Consider the following 20370-nt stretch of genomic DNA (forward strand, 5'->3'; position numbering starts at 1 on the left):
TCATCATTTAAGTACATATTGTTCAAGTCTTTTTAGAGAAGTTCAGCATCAACACAGGAAATCTTATTTCACTGAAACAGCAGAAGTCAGAGGTTCGATTCGGAACGGTAGCTTCTCTGTTAAATTCATGTTAAGAACAACTCTTCTGCTTATAGCTCTCTCCACCAGAATATAAATAGAAGTTTGTTAATGGATTTGTATTAGATTATGATTTTCTATAGCTGATTTCTTCCAGACCTCTTCAAACAACAAGCTTCTGTTATATTTACTCATAATTGTTTCAATCAATAACAAAGTAACGCAACGCATCTTACCGAGTACCTATTTCTATGCAAGTACCTCATATGCAGGAATCTGCGATGGCACTGTGGCTGGTCTTCATTAGAACATGCCCATCACATGCAAGGCTTCACGATTCCACATGTAAGAGTATCACATTGGTTATCAAAATTAATTTCAATGAGTAATTAAGCCAGGGAAGCGGCAGGGCCTGCTCCTGCCTGGGAGGTGTGGACCCTGCTGCCTTGCGTAGCCTGGCTCACCAGCGCTGGCTACGCACACATGAACGTGGATACAGCTCCCGCTGCTCCATGTCCTGTGAGCTGCTCTAACAGTCAAATCCTCTCACCGTTAACGCGTGCATCTCCTCCTTGGCAGACACGCACCCCCTTGGCAGCTTCACACACTAATACCTGGGTGCCACATGGCCTGCCCTGACACCCTGAAGCAGGTCCTCTGAACTGCCCCATACTAACTCTGTTCAGTCTCTCACCACCTCCGAGTCTGTCCAGCGTTATCACCTATCATCACAGCAGCGAAGCAGTAACGTCCTCCAAGAAGCCCAGCTTTACATCAAAAAATCTCCTTGTTCCAAGTGTAGAAGTTTGGCTCGCGGGCTGTCATGTCCCAGCAGAATACTGCAAAGGACGTCCCAACTTCCCACTGCTGAGCGGAGAGGTCCGTTCTTTGCTGCCAAACAAGGTCCACTGATACACAGATCACAGACAAAAGGGATTAGAAGAGAAATTCTCTTAAGAGAAAAACAATTTATTCGACAATAAATGAAAAATCCTCTTAGTCTCAATTTAAAAGAAAGGCAGGGGGAGACTGCTGCCTTCATCCCGCAGCCGTCATTTCACACCCTCAAGCTTGACAGTCCAGCCAGACTGAGGAGGTAGAGGAGATGGAAGCATGTAGGGCAAAGTTATGAGCAGTCCTTTACCTGGGGACTTCTGCCACTTCAGAGTCCCTGCAAAACCCAACATTGTCACCTGCAGAGGAGGGCAAGGGAAACACTCAGTTGTAGCTCACACAGGTACTTCCCATTTGAACACCCCAAAACACATTTGCAGTCTCTGTACAGCATTTCCCACACGTTCAAAGCAGTCCTGCACATTTCCACCCATCGCTCACAGTGCACAAAAGGCAACACGCGGGATATTTTGGGGCCAAACGTTTGACTGTAGTTTGTTGTTTGGGGTTTTCTTTTTTTTTTTTGTTTTATAACTGAGAAGGCTTTACCTCTGTTTGTTCAGAGCAAAGGGCACTCTAGCATTTGCGTCACAATTACATTTACAATTAGCAGGTCAGTGTACCTGATTTGAATTTGAGATGCAATACCAGTGATCCCTTCTATGTGTGAGGCTTGTTATTTACTTCACCTCCCTGTGTCAATAGGATCAAAATACTCGGGGGGAGAAGTGTCTCTGCCTATTTTATGGCAGACTATGAGCCTGTCCTGGCAAGTCCTGTCCAACGTTCTGTGTTAACAGTGAGCTAAAGCCTGGAGAATAACCTGGGATGCTGCAAGGATCTGGAGGGAGGCCAGAGCACCCCAGAACAAGAAGTACGGGATGACAACTTCCACACTCTCCTTAGTTTCCAAATGAAGTCAGCTTGGGCCTTCCCAGCCCACATGTGCCCAAGGTGGGCTCTCAGAGTGCGTTATCTTTCTTTCAAGTTCCTTACTTGTGTGGCTGGGGATGGAGAGGGCGAGGACAGCTCCAAAACGTTGTCCCGAGGCCAGATCAGAAAGATGGCATAGACAATTGGTCCCTTAGAAGTGTACCTAAGAGGAAGAGTTCAGCAAGGTGAAGAGCCCCATGAGAGAGGGAACCAGACACAAGCTTGACCTTTCCAGACAGCACGAGAACACCGGCTTGCCTACTGTCACCACACAGGGGTCACCTACGTTCCCCTCATTCCAAAATCTGTCACTTTGGACCCACCGTTTAGGCAGTCAGCACCGGCTGATGAAACCCAAACAAAGTCCGTGCGTGCTTCCTAAAAGCAAATGTCGTTTGTCAATCTGTCCTTGCTTCAGCTTGTGGTCAATAGAGCGGATAGGCTGCCTTATCCTGATCATTGCTCTGCATTTCTAGACTGAACACGCTTGGGCACACTTGAAGAAAAAAAAATAACTCCGTTTCGTAGCAATTTCTGGCTCTTGACTCACTATGCCCTTCTCAGTCAGTACAAATCTAACAGTTGGGTAACAGTGATTAGTACTATTATATAACAGCTTAAAAGCAAATATCACTACATTTACAAACTGTATGCATTTAGATGAACTACATTTGTGCAATTCAAACTAGCCAGGATGACTACTTAAACAGTCCTGACAGCAGCAGCATGGAAAATTTTTTAAAGGAAGAGTTGGTTTTTTCCCAATCAAGCAAGACAGATGAAGTCCTGATTTTTATTCTCTTCTTTCAAGCAAGATATTCCTTAGGTAACACCCCAGGGCAGTAACTGAGCACTCCCATTGCAGGATATTACCTAAATGCCATCTGCACCTGCTGGCAACACTTCAGAGTGTACTAAATTTAAGAACAAATAAGAAAGAAACGTCAGCTCTGGAAGTCCCAGCCCAGACGGTACTGAGCAACGGAGTCCTTACCAGACCGTGTCTGTGCTGTTCTCCATCTGTACTCTCCATGGCTTCGATTCATAAATTGCCTCCCCGTTAGTGTCCAGCCACCTCCCAAGGGCCAGAAGTCTTTCTTGGAAGATGGGAACAATCACCCCTTCTTTTGTAGGTCCCACATTGAGAAGGTAGTTGCCTCCAAAACTCACAGTCTGCACTAGCTCCTGTGACAGATAAACCAAGGTAACAAATTGCATTATCTTCACTTCTGACAACAAAGAAACCTGAGGAGGGCTTTGTCCTCAACTGCTCCTTTAACTCCAGCCTGATTGTACAAAACACTTGACAACTGCTTCTGCGAGTAGGAGGATGAAGGAAAACTCTAATTCTCAGTAACTGCCCCACACCTGTTATTTTGATTTCACATTTCTTACCTCAATGATACTTGCTTCATCCATTAACTCAGCAACGTTCATGTTGCTTCGATAGCCCCAGGAAAGCTTGTCAATGGAGGAGCACATCTCCCACTTGTGAGTTGGTAGGGTCCCTGGCTTGTATTTGTCAGCACAATTGTAGTAACCTCCGTGATGGCAAGAGCAGTTATTACACCAACGATCATTAACAACAACAGTGTCCTGAAAGAAGAAACGCAGCTCAGTAGGGAGAATGTTTTGTTCTGGACTTTTCACTCATCCCTCCTAAGTTAGCAAAGGCATCTAAGTTAGGAGGTAAGCACCTAAAACCCCCTGTGTAATCAAAGGAAAGAGAGAGAGGATCCTCCAGAGAAGGCTGAATCCCTCTCTGGGAGAACCTCTCTCTATTCACTCGGGTAGAAGTTCAGGCAACAAGGTTCCTGGCCTCTGAGCCTCCCACATGTGTGCTCTAAAGGACACTAGACTCTTCTCACAGGAGCACAGTGTAGGCTTCTTATTTTTTGTGAAAGAATAAAGCACATTTGGCATCTGTCAAGCGGGTTTCTGATTTGATCACATTCATATCTCACCGCTGCCAGACCTTCCATACCCATGAAATGCTAGCGGCCATGAGGGACAGCTGAAAGCGATACCTTGACGGGACTATCGTTATAAAGCCAGGCAAGGAAAGAGGTAGAATTCCAGTACGACTCCGGAGCTTCCCAGTCTCCATCCGACCAAATCAAATCTGGTTTATATCTAACAGAGAGATGAATGTTATTTCAAAATGGCTTATTTTCTCCCACCACAAAGGAAGCACTGTGTTTCTTGTGCCTGGAGTCTAGCTTCACTTCCTCTTCCTATTGCCTGACATTACCAGGAGGTTTATGCTATCACTTTCCCCTTCAGACAAAGCTTTAAGTGAGGTTCTTGCAGCAGCAAAAACTGCTGTGTGACTGATGCGATCACGGCTCAAGAGAGGACACAATTCTTCGAAAAAGCGGGACGAAATTGCATCTCAAAGGCAATTACAAGGCACATTCTTGACCTGGGACAGCGGCCATTCTGAGCAACACGTGTCCAAGCCTTGTATTTTTGTCAACAAGGGGAAGCAAGGCAAGGATGTAAATTCACAATGAAATCACTCTTCTAGTCTACTGAATACTAACCAGCTCGCTCCACTTTCAAAGCCACCCTGCTCAAAGGCAGTATTAACGGGAATTGCTCGTGCATGAAAAATTTGTCCCTACCTTATTCTACAAATTAGACTGTCCACAGAGCAAATGTGAACCCCTTTTCTAATTACTGCAAATCATTACCGATAAGTAAACAGATTTGCCTTGGCAAAAATTAACATTTGTCACCTCTCTTCTCTGCATCTGCTTTGCATCTTTCTCTACAGTACCGAAACCAGGAAATGCTCTTGATTCCTAACTGGTTGCAGCTCTTACTTTAAGACAAGTTCATAAAGTTCTGGCATGGTCTTCTTTAAAACGAAGTTCTGGGTCTTGAAGCCACTTGCTTTGTCAGCTAGATAGAGTGGATTAAACCACTCTAACAGAGAGTGATACAGTCCATAGCGTATGTTGCTGAAGGACAGAAAACACAGAGGAAAGAGTTAGGCTGGCAGTACGGATTAAAAACCAGTGGTAGATTAGATTACTGGCATTATTATTTCACGGATTTCATGACTTTGCAAGCACTACTTTTTTCACATGAAACTCATCATTTTCCACCATTTGTCAAGAACAGCCAGGAGAATTCGATGCACACAGATGAAAGGAACAGCACAGTTTGGCAGTGCCATACCTCTCCCTGAGGGCTTGTCCCAGCTCTCCTACAAGATCTCGGTGGGGCCCCGTATCCAGAGAATTCCAGTTCCAGGACACAGGCGACCCCCAGTTGGTGAAGCCTTCATGATGCTTCGTGGTCAGTACCACGTACCTGAGTGAAAAAAAAGTACTCGATCAGGATGACAAAGGAGCTACCCAAGATATTCCCCAGCCTCACTGTCACTAAAAACCCAGTCACTAAATTCCCCAAACCCAGTCACTAAAAAAGCAAGGGACTGAATAACCACGCTGTGAGGAGCCCTCTTTCGTTACCCTTTAAATTTAGAAGCGACTACAAGAATAGCAGAGGTTTTTAATGGATTTTAATGCTGGAAAAGAATGAACAATCAAGACTTAGGAAGTGGCAAGACACATCATCTCAGCACCCTGGGCATGACCCCTCAGGGACCTCCAGCACTGCTCAGGGACCCCCAGTCCCTCAGGGATCCCCTGACTTGGCCCTTCCATCCCCTCAGAGACCCCTGCATCCTCTTGGGGACCCCAGGCACAGCCCCCCATCCTCTCCGGGCCTTTCCATCCACTCAGGGACCACCAGACATGGCTCCCCCATCAGCTCAGTGACCAGGGACCCCCATCCCCTCACAGATCCCCAGAAATGGCTCCCCCGTACCCTCAGGGACACCCGGACGTGGCACTCATCCCCTCCAGGACCCCCCGTCCCTCAGGGACCCCAACCACCCTGGCCAGCGCCCGACGCTGACCTGGCACCAGCCCGCTGGAAGAGCTGGGCCCACTCGCAGGGCTGGAAGTCGTGGGCGGTGAAGCGGGGCGCGAAGTCCGCGTAGGTGGTGTGGGGCGGGTACCGGCTCTGCACGAAACGCTCGTAGTCGGCGCGGTGCTCGCCCTGCCAGTGCCACCAGAACCACTCGGAGCCCCAGGCCGGGACGGAGAACACCCCCCAGTGCAAGAACACCCCCACCTTGGCCTGGTCGAACCAGGCCGGCAGCGGCCTCGCGTCCAGGCTGGCCCAGTCCGGGCGGTAGCGCGGCGCGGCCAACACCGGCCCCAGCGCCGCCGCCAGCCACAGCAGCCCGCCGGCCGCCATGCTGGCGCGTGACGTCAGCGCCACCGCCGCCATGGCTACCGAGGCAACGGCGCCGCGACGCCGCCATGGCTACCGAGGCAACGGCGCCGCGACGCCGCCATGGCTACCGAGGGGCCGCCGGTTCGAGGCTGCGGTCCCCTTCCTCCCGCCTCCCAGCCCGGCCCTGCCCCACAGTAGCCGCCTGTGTGTCTCTTCCCGCGTTTTGAGCCCCTGTGTCCATCCCGTGAGGAGCCAGGAGAGAGCCCGTGGGGTTGGCTCCATGGCAGCTCAGCCTCCATGAGACCCCTCTCCCCCTGGCCCTCCATGCAGCCAGAGCAGGCCCAGGGCCTGGCTCCAAAACCTACACGTGAGGGACGGGTGCATCGTCTGGGGAAACAGGGCAGAGTCCAAGGGCCTCGCGGCCGTGCCCCGGGCTGGGCTTATCCCGCTGGAGGCATTTTGGGAGCCAGCAGGAGCCCTGCTGCTCCCCGGGCCACTGGTGAAGGGCCCCGTCCCGCTTTGCTCTCCTTGCAGGTTTTGCAGGTAAAGGTGCTGCTTTTGTGTAACGTGCAAAAAAATCTATCAAGTTCCTCATCTGAGTATTTGCCCCAGCTTTGGCTTAAACTTGTCGCCTGGAGGAGTTTGTGCCCCAGAGGTTAATAGAAGAAAAGACTGAAAAATGGCTTTAATGTTTAATCACATAACATCCAACAAACACCTGTGTGGCACGGGTTAGCTTTCCTTAAATTTGCTGAAACAAATGTGCTGCCTGCAGGTCCTGTCTGCCTCGAAATCCTCAACTATGGCGGAGTCCATAAGCCACAGTGAGAGCATTTCCATTTTCCATAAAGAATTAGATGCTAAAATCAACACGATCCTAAATGCTGTGAGACACGATTAGCCAGGACCATCTGCAAGCGAGTCCAGAGAAACCATCTGCACCTTTCCCAGCAAGGGCCGAGGTACCTCCTGCTGCCGCTGGTCCTGCTCCCGCGCGATGCAGCGAGGCATTCACCGTCAGCAGGAGCTCGTCATGACTCGGTGGTGTTCTCTGTCACCTTTGTCAGGACCTGAAGACCTTTTGTCACCATGCTGCTAATACATAACACCCCGGGACGGCATTCAAATCCGGGATAAATAGATGTACCTCTGCTACGTAGCAATGTGCTATTAGCGCTTTGCTGATGGTGCTTGTACAACTCTGCCCGTGCCTGGTTAAGGGGTTTAGAGAGAGTTACGTGATACCTGGGGATTTCTAGAGAACCTGAAGGTCTGTGGAGTGTTTTACTTGAGGTTAGCTATGTTTTATGGAGTGTAAGGAAGACATCACTGAATATAAGAAAAATGGGTTAGGAGGTTACTGGGGGAGAGGCGGGAGGCCAGGCAGGAGGATTTGTCATAAAATATTAGGATCTGCTGTTTTGGGGCATGGCGTTATCCGCTGCCTCATGGCTGGCACATTGATGTGGCACCGGTATCTCTGCAGCTGGGGGACCAGCGGCCTGTGTAAGTCTGTGCACTTTATGTCCCAGCATCTAAGAATAACATCAGCAGAAGGTGGCTCCATGAAAGGCATCTATCTGATCCCTCATCTCCCAGGGCCTCCATAAGAAGAGAAAAGAAAAAGTGATACAGACTGTTTCTGCTGACCCGAGCGCGGCCTTTCCATGGCTGCCTCCCTACGTTACACGCATGTCCTCGCAGACGGTCTCTATCATGGAGGACTTGTGGGTGCTCTCTCCTTCTGGGCTTTCCTCAGAGGCCTTCAGCTGCCTCCTGAACCGAGAAAAGACCATCCTCAGGGAGGAATATAGCTCCTTGCTCCGCAGGGCATAAATAATGGGGTTCACCATGGAATTGAGTAGGCAGAGGGTGCTGCAGAAGGCAAAGACCTTGCGCAGGTGATTGCTCAGCCTGGCAAAGATGCTGTAGATCATGAGAACGAGGACCGGAGACCAGCACAGCACGAGGACAGTCAGCACCATGACAAGGGTCTTGGCCAGCATGACATCCATCCTCATCCTGGTGTTTTGCTTTCCCACCTGCACTTGGTGCTTCTCCATGTAGGCCGTGTGCTGGTGAGCCCTCCACAGCACATGTGCATAGGCGTAGATGATAAACCCCAGCAGGACCATGACGAAGCAGACCCAGCTTGACAGGTAGCTGTTGTCCACAAATGGGAACAGGTCGGAGCAGGTCGAATTCAGCATGCAGCAGTTCCAGCCCAGGAGGGGCAGGGAAGCAATGGTCGCACATGCCACCCAGAGCACCCCCAGGGCTATCCACGCTCTCTTCCTCGTCATGAGGAGCTTGTATTCGGAGGGTCGGCTGATGGAGATGTAACGGTCCAGGGCTGTCAGCAGCAAGCTGCTCAGGGAGGCAGAGAAGGATGTGTTCACCCCTCCCAGCTGCAGCAGGAACATTTCTTTAGAGACATTGGTTTCATTAAAGACATGGAAGTTAACAAAACTGCAGACGAAGATGATGCTGGCCAGAATGTCAGCCAAGGCCAGGCTGCTGATAAAGAGGTAGGAAGGCTTTCTCCTGGTCCCGGGGGAGGAGAAGATCAAGTACAGCACCAAAGAGTTCTCAAAAATGCACAGTGTCCCAAAGAAGCCGCACAGTGTGGCAATGCTTATCTTCTGAGTTTGCGTGCTGAGGACCATGAAGCACTCCATGGTGTTCACACTGCATTTGGAGACGTTGTCATGTATCTTACAAATATCCATTGTAATTAACTGGAGCCAGGAACTTGCAGGAAACTTTTTTGCTTCCTTCTGCACTTCTTCAGATGCTCTGAAAAAGACCAAGGGGAAGGGGACTTACAGGAGCACAACAAGCAATAAATTCAACCCACTGGGACACATCCGTCTCTTTAGAGGGAGGCAAGCAAAAGGAAAATAGCCCAGGGAGACCTGCTTTCAGGTCCACAGCCCAAATGCTGGAGCCAGCTTCCACCCTTTCCCAGCAGAGATCCAGGCTTTGTCCCACGCGTGATTTGGCTGAGACCCGTCTATCGCAGCCCATGGGTACCACATCCATACTACGTCCATACCACATTCATACCACGTCTGTCTCTCGGGCTGTTTCCTCACCACAAGAGGGAAGCAGCAACGCTGAGAATTGTACAAATCCTGGGCCAGCTCTTACCAATCCTCCCAGATTCACTGCTCAGGGCCAGCAGCGGTGGAAGGGACTGCTCATGGTGACACTGCGCCGTGGCTGGGGACAGGCCCTGGAGAACAGCCTGTGCAACTGAAGCTGCCCTGGGAGATGGCTGGGATGGAGAAGGACGAGGGATATTGCACTGCCGGGGACTCGGTGCGGCTCATCTGGGAACACAAAGTGCACTTGGAAGCATTTACTCTTCAACAAAGCTGTTTGAACACACAAAATGACATGACTGGTTTTATATTTAAGCTTGCCCATTGCAGTTTTATAAAGCTCAGCCTCATTAAAGTTGCATTTCTCTCCCCATAATCCCTGTGTCATGAGTCAGTCTGTCCCATGGTCAGAGTGATTAAAAGTTATTGTTTTACACCAATATTAGAGTGCAAGTTGGATATAAAAATGGGGACATGCAGGATTTAGACCACCTGAACCTAAGACGCCCTGTCCCATGCCCAGGATTAGCTTAATTTTATCAATATTTTTAGCTTCAGCAGAGATGTGATGGAGGGAAATGCCTTATTTTCCTCTAGGCAGATGTTGAGCTGCTCAGTGCACTCTGTGGCAGCAAAGTCATGTTTTTCTCTACACTTCTGCAGCTTAATGCATTTAAATCCCTTCATCTTCATTACACTGATGAGCTTGTCCTTCAGATGTTATTTTTCTCCCATTCTTGCTCTCAGTTATACTCGTGCTTTAAACCAAATGCACTTTCATCGAGGGCTCAGCTGCCTTGTGTTGCCTTGTGTAACAGGGGGAACAAGGTTATCCTGGACCGGGTTATAGACAGCAGATGAAGAGGCGGTTGTTGGATACACTAAAGCTGCCTTATCAGCAGAGAGATGCCGTGTCCCGAGTGCCATGTACTGGCAGGTCATACTGCCCTGCTGCAAAAGCCCATGGATGGGACCCCCCTTCCCAGAAGCATCTGTCTGGCTTCAAATATCCAGGATCCCACATCCAGGCAATGGGACCACGAGTTCCCGCTGCTGGAGGAAAGCACTGAGCTGGCAGCCTTCCCTTTCCGTCAGAACAAACAAGCCACCATCTCTCCCTCCTCTCAGCTCTCTTTCAAAAGAGGAAATGTCCAAAACATGCAAGCCCCAGCAGATGGGATGTGTGAAGACTACAGCTACCCGGGGAGCAGAGCGAGCGCCCAGGCGATGCAGGGGCCAGGCTGCTGCGCTGCTGGGCTCCAGGCACCTGTAGCCAACCAGCTGCAGTTTCTCTGTTTTTTGAAATTCAGCAAAGGCAGCGGCTGTCTTTAGAGGTGACGATAGCCAGCCGTGACCAACACACTGGAAACCTCTGTCCGCAACATCTTAGCAGTGACATGTATTTTATACCTCTCTTTGTTACTTCCTTCCCTGCTGATTCCCCCACCCCCTGGCACCCATCACTGTTTCTGTGTTTCGCAGCAGTTGCAAAATACCCCAGAGCACTTGAGATGCTGCCCAGGAGCTCATGGAGAAGAGCCTGAGCCCCAGCACTTTGGTCCTGCCTGCCTGTCGGGGCTCTACCATCGGCAGTTGCAGGGCGTTTGGTGCACGTTACAGAGCAGTTCAACCCTGATTTGCATTTCTTGGCATATCAGACTGGAGGAGTCCTGGACTTTGGGCTGAAATGTGGCTCAGCATTGCAGCAAGCCTCTCTCCTCTTACATCAGACTCCGGCATGGGGTAATCACGCTGGGCTGGAGATGTTGCACTCTAATCTCAGCACTCTTGTTTCCTGCAGCTCTTCACAGAAACAGTACACAGGCAGCAGTAATTACTAACTGCTGTTATTAAACCTGACAACATCTCTCCCTCCAGAGAGAGATGGATTTAGTGGATAGATGGACTTCGACATATCTCAGGGCTCACCAGGGGCCACTGGGGCAGCAACTGCCTCCTTGACTATCCAAAACTCCCCAGCCAAAACTCCAGCATCCAAACCAAGACATCTCTTACTTAAGCAGACTCCAGCATCACCTCGACACCTATTAATTGCAGCCAGCATTCCTGGACCATCTTAAATTCTCAGTATCTGCAGTTGTGCAATATCCAACCAAGATACTTAGGAGCTTGGAAACTGTACTGAACACTATGCAAGAGACTGAAGGCCAGCAAAATGTTCATGTTATGTTGCTTGGGGAGAGAATTTGGTTATAATGGCAAAATAACTCCTGCACTGACTGTTCTGGTACAGCTCTCTCCATTAAGCTGACATAATTCAGATAAGCCCTCAGGTTCAAAATACTGTGCTGGGCTCGTAGCAATCAGCCAGCCAGCCCAGACCTTCTCTTCCTGCATCTGTTGTGTCTCAGGCTGAATGGCAAGGATGAATCTCTTTGCACTTTTGACTAAGCTCCCCCAAATCCTCCTTTCAGCTCCCACGTCTGTGAGGGAAAGCACGGGGCTTTGCTCCAGCACAAGATCTCTTCTGCAGAGGCTCCAGAGTGTGAAAACATGGGCAGTACCAAGAGCCCCTCTCCTTGCACTGCCTGTCCCTTTTCTTTTTTGGCCATAAGGCTGTTTTTTTCCTGCCCAGGGGACATTTTTCTCTTGTCAGATGGGCTCCTGAATTCAACCATGTGTTTGTTCATGCCCACTGCCTCCTGCGTGCTTCAGCTCCTGGGAAACAAGCCAGCCCGTATCTGGATCCCAGGGGAGAGCTGATCTGCAGCATCCTCCAAGGGGCAAGTCCCACTTCCAGGGGTGGAAACCCCCTTCCGAGGGGCAGCTTCTCCACCTCCCTGGGAATTATAGCCCCAGGCACGGCTGTGCATCCCCACCACAACCAGCCCAACAAGCCCAGAGCCCCTGCCTGCTGGGCTGACGTTTCAGCTCGGCAAGAAAGATTGAAGGGGCTTCTCACCCTCCTTTAGAGCCAGGAGGCTGCGGCACAGGGGGACTGGGTCCCTGGAAGGCACAGGAGCCAAGCGGGGATTTCCTGGGCCACTGCACAGGATTAATTCTCCTCCCAGCACAGCAAAGCATCTCCTGCCAGCAGGATCTCCCAGGGTGGGGAATATTCTGCCAAAATAAAGCAATGGAAACCCCATCTCTTGCAATGGAGAAACCCCCAGACAGTGCCAATAACAATAGCAGAGCCCCAGGAGGCAGCAAATGGAGGCAACACATTGAATGAAAAAGAAGCCCAGCTATCCGGAACAAAATGCAGATAAGACATTTGGGAATGCAATATATTTCTGATACAGCCTCACTGACTACAAAGTCTGCCCAGAAGCAGCAGAGAAACCTTCCCCCTGCTAGATCTGCTTGTGAGCCCTGACACTCCAGCCTAATAACTCCGCTGGCTTCGGTGGAAATTAAATCTACAAGTGAAAAAGTCCTTTTCCATTTCAGTGCATTGCTGCGATTGATTTCAGCTGTCAGACTTACAGTGTCTTGCACGCAGCAGTACGGTTTCTGATATCACTTGGGATGGTTTCTTCATTTACAGAGACATCTCAGAATCCTTGTGATTAATAAGTTAACATACCAGTTGCTTAGATAATGTAAAATTAAATTTTCCTGCTGCAATCAGCCAGTGCAATGTGCCTGCAGCACTCTGAAAGCGCTGGCCTTGCATATTTCATCACCAGAATTTCTGAGAGATTTGATCTTTACAATAAAATAAAATGTCTTAAGTGATTGCCTAATATGAACACGTGAAGTGATTTATGCAAAAATTGTCATTAATGCTTGGACATTTCACTTGCTGAAAAAGCAAAATATCTTTTGCTTTACAAATATTTTAGTTTGTATACAATTTCTTGTTTTAGTTGCAGAAGTTTTGCCATTATTTTGGACATAGCTGTTCATCCCGGTTTGTCCCTCCAACCATATTAAATAACACCGAGCAGAGTTACCTCCCTGATGTAAGAACTGTCTGGCACAAATGCCACACTGAAGATTATATGCTTTATTTCTTTTTAGAGTCCAGTTCTGTCCATGTGTGACTGCTTGGGGTGACAGCGTTCGAAGCACACGGGTGTGTGGGTGCAGAGCAGCACTGCAAATGCCAGTTCGGGTACAAAGCATGACAAAACAGAGCTTCTCTCACTCCACCAAAACCACCACATGCGGAGTCATAATATACACTAACTCGTGCAGAACCCTCAGCCTGGGAGCTCATACCCATGCTTGCGAGACATTTGGAAATACCTCTGACATAGCCAATGTTAATATTCCCTAAAGCCAGCTGTAAAGAGTTAGTCCGCAGTCTGCTATTTAAACACTTACCTTTTGTGTTCTCGTTAAGAAAGAATTAATCCTAAAAAACAATTTTCCCACCCTTTGTTACACATTACATTGCAGTTTATCCTGAATAACACCCTGTGACAAACCCTGCGCAGCGGAGTCTCCCCAGTCTGCGTGCATGTGTGTCAGCACCGTGGGCTCAAAGGTACGATGTGTTTTACTGGCGAGAAAAAGGATCCTTGGCTGCAGGATCTCCCCACGGGTTAGCAAACGCAAACCACTCACCTCCTCTCGCTGGCATTGCAGGCTGGAGATGCTTGGGGACTTCCCATCCCTCCAGCTCTCAGGGCAGTTTGTGCAGCTGCAGACGGCGCCTGCTACCCTCTCCTTTCACATCACTTCTGGTGTCATCTGGGTTTCTTGTACCATTCTGTTTTATTCCCCTGGGCTGGAAATCTGTCAGTGCAAATCCTTCCTCTGGTTTCTTGCTCTCTTTCGCATTCTTTTGGTGAACGCGTGTCAGGTTTTCTTTTCTTCCCCGCTTCTGTTCTGGGTCTTGTGTTCTGCTTCTGCCTGCTAGTGCCGCATCTCACAACCACCCTAACCCTCCAACTCGCTGAAATAATTTGCTCAGTCCCTCCAATTCCTCCATGTACCTGCAGTGTTTGAGGCAAGAGATATTCAGGGTCTTTTCCTGATTTCTTTGGGAAGTGGAAGAGGAGGTGAAGGAAAAGAGCTAGGAGACAGACATGGAAAAATCTGGATATACCTAGCTGTGCGCAGGTCTAAGGGCAAGCACAGAAATTTGCCGCCTGCGTGTTTGCCAGCCCCATTAACAGCAAGAATCCCACCTCTCTGTGCCCCAGAAAGTGGGCAAGCCACTTCTCTGTACACAAACATGCTCTGCTAATGCCAGAAGAGCAAGTGGAAGGGAAAGGAAATGGCTTTAGGTCTTAAGTTACACAATCACACCGCTGCGGTCACGATGGACCCAGGGCTGCAGAGGCTGAGGTCTCTGATCTACCTGCTCTCAGCTATCCTTCCTCACAGCTAACCACTTCTCCCCGCCAGCTGGGCAGCAGCAGCCTGTAGCTCATTATTTGCAGGTTGTGCTGTTGCTGCTGGAAAGCAGGGACACCAGAGCACTGGGGAGAATATCGCCTGTTACTCAAGACTCCGTGTGGGTGGCTAGATGCAAGTTTGCCCAAAATCCCAAAGGAATTGGCCACATTATGGTTGGGTAAGACCATACAACCTGTAGCGGGGAGCATACGCTGCGCTGGCTGCAAAGGAAAGGCCATGCACCTTAGTCCCCGAGTGCACCCTGCCCCACAGCAGGTCCCGCTCTGACATCCTACAGAGCAGCTGCAACCTCCTCCCACAGCCCATCCCAGCACCATCAACCTGTCTTCTCCCAAGCAGGAACTCAACCTTCCCTCCTGCTTGGATCCCAGTTCCCCCATTCGATGGATTCGCGATGGTTTTGAATAGCAGTTACATCTTCAGCTCTCCAAATCTGTGTTTCACATATTTCCCCTCTGCCATTATTTGTGGCTCAGGAGTTTCCCAGCAGTTGCTGGAGCTCAGCCGTGCGCCCGCGTTCAGCAATGCTCGGCTGCCCTCTCCAGGGGAGCCCGCAACGCTCGCGGGGACATTGGCCTGCGGACGCTTGAAAAAGAGGCAGAATTGGGAACCCAGCGCTTCCTCTTGCCCCCTGGCCAGGAAAAAGGGGTTCCCCTGCTCACCGGGGTGCTTGGGAACGGCTGGGACCTGGGACCTGTCTGACCCTTTCGACGCTGCTCAGGGCTGGGTGTTTTTGAAAGCCTCTCTCTGGATCTCGTGTGGAAACCACAATAAAGATGAAAGGCATCACGGACTATTGTATAAGCAAAGGAGAAGAGGCAGGTTATCAGCCCTGTCTCAAAAGATAACGGCTTCCATTTCAGTTCCCATGAACTGACAAATGTTCCTTTGCAAGAACAAATATAAGACTGTAAAGAGCTAGTGAAAAACAGAAAGATACTTTATACTAGTCCTGAGTTAGAAAAGCAGCACTCAGCCCCAAACTATTCCCTGCTCTGTCACAGCTTCACATCCAGCAGGATCCTGTGAAATATAGACCCAAGTTTCCTCTATCTGCAAAGAGAGCTGTTCTGTCAAAGGAGTGCGTGGTATAAGAAAGCAACATTTTTACTGCAGCATGGCTAGAAACTTGTAATTTGGTTTCTGGACTCTCTTTTATAGCAAAATTGTCCTACCAGAGTAAAAGAAAACCATTAAAGGCTGACTTCTGTAATGTAAGGGCTTTTTGTTCCTCTCTAGCTTGGATTTTTTCCCTTGGCATCAGCTGCAGCTAACCCAGCTGTGAACAGCCCTGCTTTGGGAAACCCCCCATACCCAGGGTCAACATCTGGGATCAATGATCAGCTTTACATTCCCATAAAGGTCATGTTCTGCTTTTGTCTTTTTGCCTGCTGGCACTGAGCAGAAGTAGTCCACACATAACTACCGGGAACTAAAGGAGCACCAGCCCTGAAGAAGAGCTCTAAGGGACTGCCTTGGCTGGGTGGGCTTTAAATGGCCTCGCTCTCAATTGGGTGGGGTTGCCTGAATTCAGTGCACCTGATTTTATCATATTTAAGCCAGAAGCACAATCAGGCACAACTGAGCTGGTATGTAGCTAGTAGTGCAGGATTTTGCTGAGGTCTTCAGGATAGTCTCAGCAGCAATTTGTATTTCTTGCTTTGCTGCTAGTGGCTGTACCATATCCCTTCCAGCGAGTGAGGCTGAGCAGAACTGGCAAGTGGGGGAGATGACCTTGGATGGGATGCTTTCCCTGCAGACCTTACACAGGTACTAGCTCTGGCTGCAGAGGTGATGGTCTGGGCCTGCGTCTTGGTGAGCTGCTGGCTCTGGGCCTGCTGTGTGCTGGAGGGAAGGCTCAAAGAAAAGCTGTGCTTATGAGCTTGGTCTTGCTTGGTAGTAGTGTCTGTCTACAGAGCAGCAGGGAACAACCCCTGGGGCTGCTGTTAGGACATAGCTCATGTGATGGGGCACTTAGTCACCAGCACTTGCAGGAAGGGTGGCTGTGCTTTGTGGGAGGACAGCGACTTGCTTGTATTTCTCTGACTCTAGTGTTTGCCGGGGCTGAATTTGAAAACTGAGTGGCCCAGACAGGGCTGAGGGTGGAGGCACTGCTCACCTTGATAAGGTGTGAATCAGAGAGCCAGTGTGACTTTATACTGCCCTCCTAGAGGAAATGCTCAGAAAAAATAGACTTACTCTCTTGTATAGCATAGCTTGTGTGAGCAAAGCAGGGCTTGCCTGATGAGTTTGCCCTCTCTGTGCCCAAGGCAGTGCCTGGGCCCTGGGTGAGCTCTCCTGCTGGAGAAACACCTCTGTGTGCTCTCGTGTAGTGAGGTGGGTTGAGGGTGGAAATGTTTTTTTCTGCTGATAGGATATGAACCAGGCATATTGATTTAAATGGGCTGAAGGTTCCTGCAGGCTTTTTGTGACTCAATGCTGGTGTGGATTTGAACAGGGAGCTGTTAAGACAGAAAGCCTACAGGGTGTGACTCGGGAGTCATGCCTGGATGTGCTTTTACTGACAAAGTTCAGACATCAGCTGCAATGAAGCTGCTTTAGCAGAAGCTCTTTAAACCCCCCCGGGCCATAAGGCTCAGGGCTTGGATAACTGGTCTTCAATGAGCTCTGTGTGTCCATGGTGTTTTTACTCTTGGTGTTGAGTTTGTTGTGTTCTGTGTATATGTATGTATACAAATGTGCATGCTGCAGTCATCCAAAGGAGTTATGTTCTCAGAAACACTCCTGAGCACATAACTGGTTTCAGCAGTGCAGAGGAGGAAACTCTTATTCTGGAGATGATACAACTTGGGTACTGCTGGACACTGACTTAATTAATATCTACAGCTTATATAGAAAGTATCTTTGGGTATCCTGTCTCTGTGTTATTTAACAACAAACTTATAAGGAGCTTTAAGCAATTAAAGCACATAGTTTTATTGAATTGTTGGGGTGCTTGCCTGGTACCTCTTCTCTATTTACTCTGGGGACATTCAAATATCCACCTAGTTCCTGTAGATCACTGCTGTGGATTTCCTGAGCTTTATTTGATCAAGAAACAGGGGTCCTCTGCCAAACAGAATAAAGGTTATTCTAAATGTTACTGTTTGCTCAATACTTTTGTGCAGATTTTTAAGAAAATACAAACTCAACACACTTCCCACATGAGGAAAACTTAGGTAATTGTTACCCTAGTTAATGTTTGGCTTGGACGGAAACATCCAACTAGTCTTAAGTGTGTCATGGGACTCTTAATAACCCCAAGGTGTTTACTCTTTATGGCTCTAAAAATTGTGTACTACTGGAAGCTTGTCACCTGTGAATAAAACTGAGGCAATGGTTCACTATTGACTTAACAAATGATTCATCTGTGCTGCTTACTTCCTGCAGCATCCATCAGTGAGTAGTTCCACTGAAATGCTCTGGCATGAATATGTGCATGGTTAGATGCATCTTGATCACAGCTGGAAGCATTTCAGTTTGGGGCTAATGAAGCTCTGGGGACTTTGTCTTCACTGGAACTTCTGTGCAAATGGTTAGTTGCTGTAATGCTGGCACAGATGGACCTGCTTCCCTGGGCTGGTATTAACACTTGCTTTGAGAGGGAATGGAGATGCTGAGTGAAAAATAATAGTGGCTAGGGAAAACCTTGAGTAGTTGTCACTGTGGCAGCAAAAGTATGGTGGAGGGCTGAGAGGAGGATTTGAGTAATGTAGGTCCTACTGAAGAAACTGGGAACATGATGAAACTTGGTAGTTATTGCAGTGAGCCTTGGATTACCTGAAGGAAGCAGAATAATCCAGACCAAGCAGACACTTGCACAATAGAAAACCCATGTACTTACGGGTTATAAGAACATGTAGCAAAGGTGATGTGGAGCTGAGGTCATTGAGTCTGTTGCCACATGGCAATGCACAGCAAAGTCACGTTTGGAGGTACTACCCTGTTCAAGCAGCGTGTTTGAGGGCACTGCCTCTTGGACCTTGTCTTTAGCAGATGGAGGGCTGCATGGCATGAATGGTGGGCATGAGCTGCTCCTGGAGGCAGCTTGCATCTTGCTGCAGCCCAGGCAGTCTGCCCATGAGTAACTGAGGTGAATATAGTGCCATAGGCTTTGGAACAAGAAGTCCTGTGTTGAGGCCATTTAAAAAAAGAAAGAGGGTTTAAAAATTACTATTTGAGGGAGTGACATAGCTTCTCTTGAAGGCATCTCAGATCTTGATGATAAGGAATCAAGACCAAACTCTGAGACTGAGTCTGTGCTGTGTCTTCAGGACATGCAGTCCAGCACATGGCAGGCACTTGAGTGCTTCTGTACATATTAGGGTTACTGTAGCTGTGGGAATAGCTCCTTCTCTTTCACTGCAGGAGAGGAAACCTGCCCAAGGTCTTAGCTGCTGAAGTGTGATGCATGGGTAATTTTCTCTTTGCTTGCAAGTTGGGCATTGTGGTGATTTGGATATTCTGCACTGCCTGCCCTTTTGATTAAAAAAAAAAAAATACCCCTTGTGTTCCTGCTTGAACTCTGAATGACACAATTTACTGTAGCATTCAACTGTTTTCCTGGTGTTTCAGTGAAATGGTTTCTGACAAGTACAGGATTAGTTTATCACTGTTTCCTGCTCCCCTCTGGCTACATGTCAGCCTGACCCCAAAACCAATTCTGAAAGACAAGATGGTGGTGTTTTTTTTTTGAAATATCTAAAACATAGTGAGGAAAAACTGTCAGACCTCGTGTCATCCTTGATCTGAATTGAAAAGTACATGGCTGTTTGGCTCCCTAGCCAAGAGAGCACGCTTGCAGCCAGCAAAATGCTATTTCTAAATCTGTGACATGTCCTGACTTAAAACATCATCTCATCCCAGTGTATAGATGTGTTTAGCAGATATAAACACACTAAAGATAGAACCAAAGCAAAAAATCTGCTGATGTGCATTGTAGAAGAGTTGTTTGAGATAATTGGTGGAATTTCAAGGCTTAAGTGTTTGGTTACAGCAGATACTGTTGTCTTCTAGCTAAATGAAAGCTACTGAAAGGATCTTAGCCATAACATTGTGCCAAGAAATACAGAGCAAAGGGAGGAAAACAAATTAATCTCAACTTGGTTTGTGCAAACATACAATAAAGAACATGAACAAAGGTCTGGGCTTGGTTCTGTCAACACACTTTGTATATTAAAACATAGCATGTTTTTTTCAATAACACTGCATAATGAAGTACAAACTTCTTAAAGATGCAGCTTCTCTTTAGAGTGCTTACCTTTGTCCTCTTAGTGCCTGAAGACCCTATGATGGGTCAGAGCCCTGTAAAACCAGGTGCTGGTCAGTAAGAAACCATCTGTTTAAATGGTTTACAGATGAAGGAGGAAAGAGTAATTTTTCCATTCTGTAGCTAAAAATGCAGGGTGCCTCAATGAACTCTTCAAGGCTTCTCTTCAAAATAAAACCTCAGAATGTTCCTGTGTTGGTTTTAAGTACTTTTTCCCCCAGCAAACTGAAATAGTAGCTTTCAATTTTCTTTTGGGATTTCTTTTTTGGTCCTTAATGTAATGTACAGGGAGTCTGAGCTCTCTTAAAGAGTGTGCAGGTTTCCTGTATTTATTAATTTTCATTCCGCCTGTACACGGTAAAGGCCAAATCTCCTGGGTTTCAGTGTAAACGATCCCTTGAGGCAAGATAAGTGTGTGAATGTAAACACCGACAGCAGCCACTGCCAGGGGCTCGGCAGGTTTGAATCCCTTCCCACACAGTCGTTTAAAAATGTGGAACCTTTTTC

At 48.4% G+C, this 20370-nt stretch overlaps 1 protein-coding gene across 1 annotated transcript; it reads right to left on the minus strand.

The window, feature by feature from the left end:
• Nucleotides 1-1026: 1026 nt before the first annotated feature.
• On the minus strand, nt 1027-14136 carry FUCA1 (alpha-L-fucosidase 1). Its single transcript, XM_075522315.1, has 12 exons — nt 13797-14136; nt 9307-9533; nt 7840-8952; nt 7304-7367; nt 5834-6246; nt 5089-5223; nt 4731-4868; nt 3933-4038; nt 3301-3501; nt 2900-3090; nt 1969-2068; nt 1027-1271 (listed from the first exon to the last, which is right to left on the minus strand). The coding sequence occupies exons 3-12, from the start codon at nt 8883-8885 to the stop codon at nt 1131-1133; spliced, it is 2535 nt and encodes an 844-aa protein (XP_075378430.1). The 5' UTR covers nt 8886-8952; nt 9307-9533; nt 13797-14136; the 3' UTR covers nt 1027-1130.
• Between the last annotated feature and the right edge of the window lie 6234 nt (nt 14137-20370).

This window comes from Mycteria americana, chromosome 21 (assembly GCF_035582795.1).
Source record: "Mycteria americana isolate JAX WOST 10 ecotype Jacksonville Zoo and Gardens chromosome 21, USCA_MyAme_1.0, whole genome shotgun sequence".
In the NCBI taxonomy this organism is placed as follows: Eukaryota; Metazoa; Chordata; class Aves; order Ciconiiformes; family Ciconiidae; genus Mycteria; species Mycteria americana.

Bases quoted from the DNA above. Each gene is read 5' to 3' on its own strand.
- FUCA1 (XM_075522315.1), bottom strand. From the start codon at position 8,885: ATGGATATTTGTAAGATACATGACAACGTCTCCAAATGCAGTGTGAAC. The intron at 3,091-3,300 runs GTAAGAAATGTG...TATCTGTCACAG, and splicing joins ATGAAGCAAGTATCATTGAG to GAGCTAGTGCAGACTGTGAG. The intron at 2,069-2,899 runs GTAAGGACTCCG...TCTTCCTCTTAG, and splicing joins AACAGCACAGACACGGTCTG to GTACACTTCTAAGGGACCAA.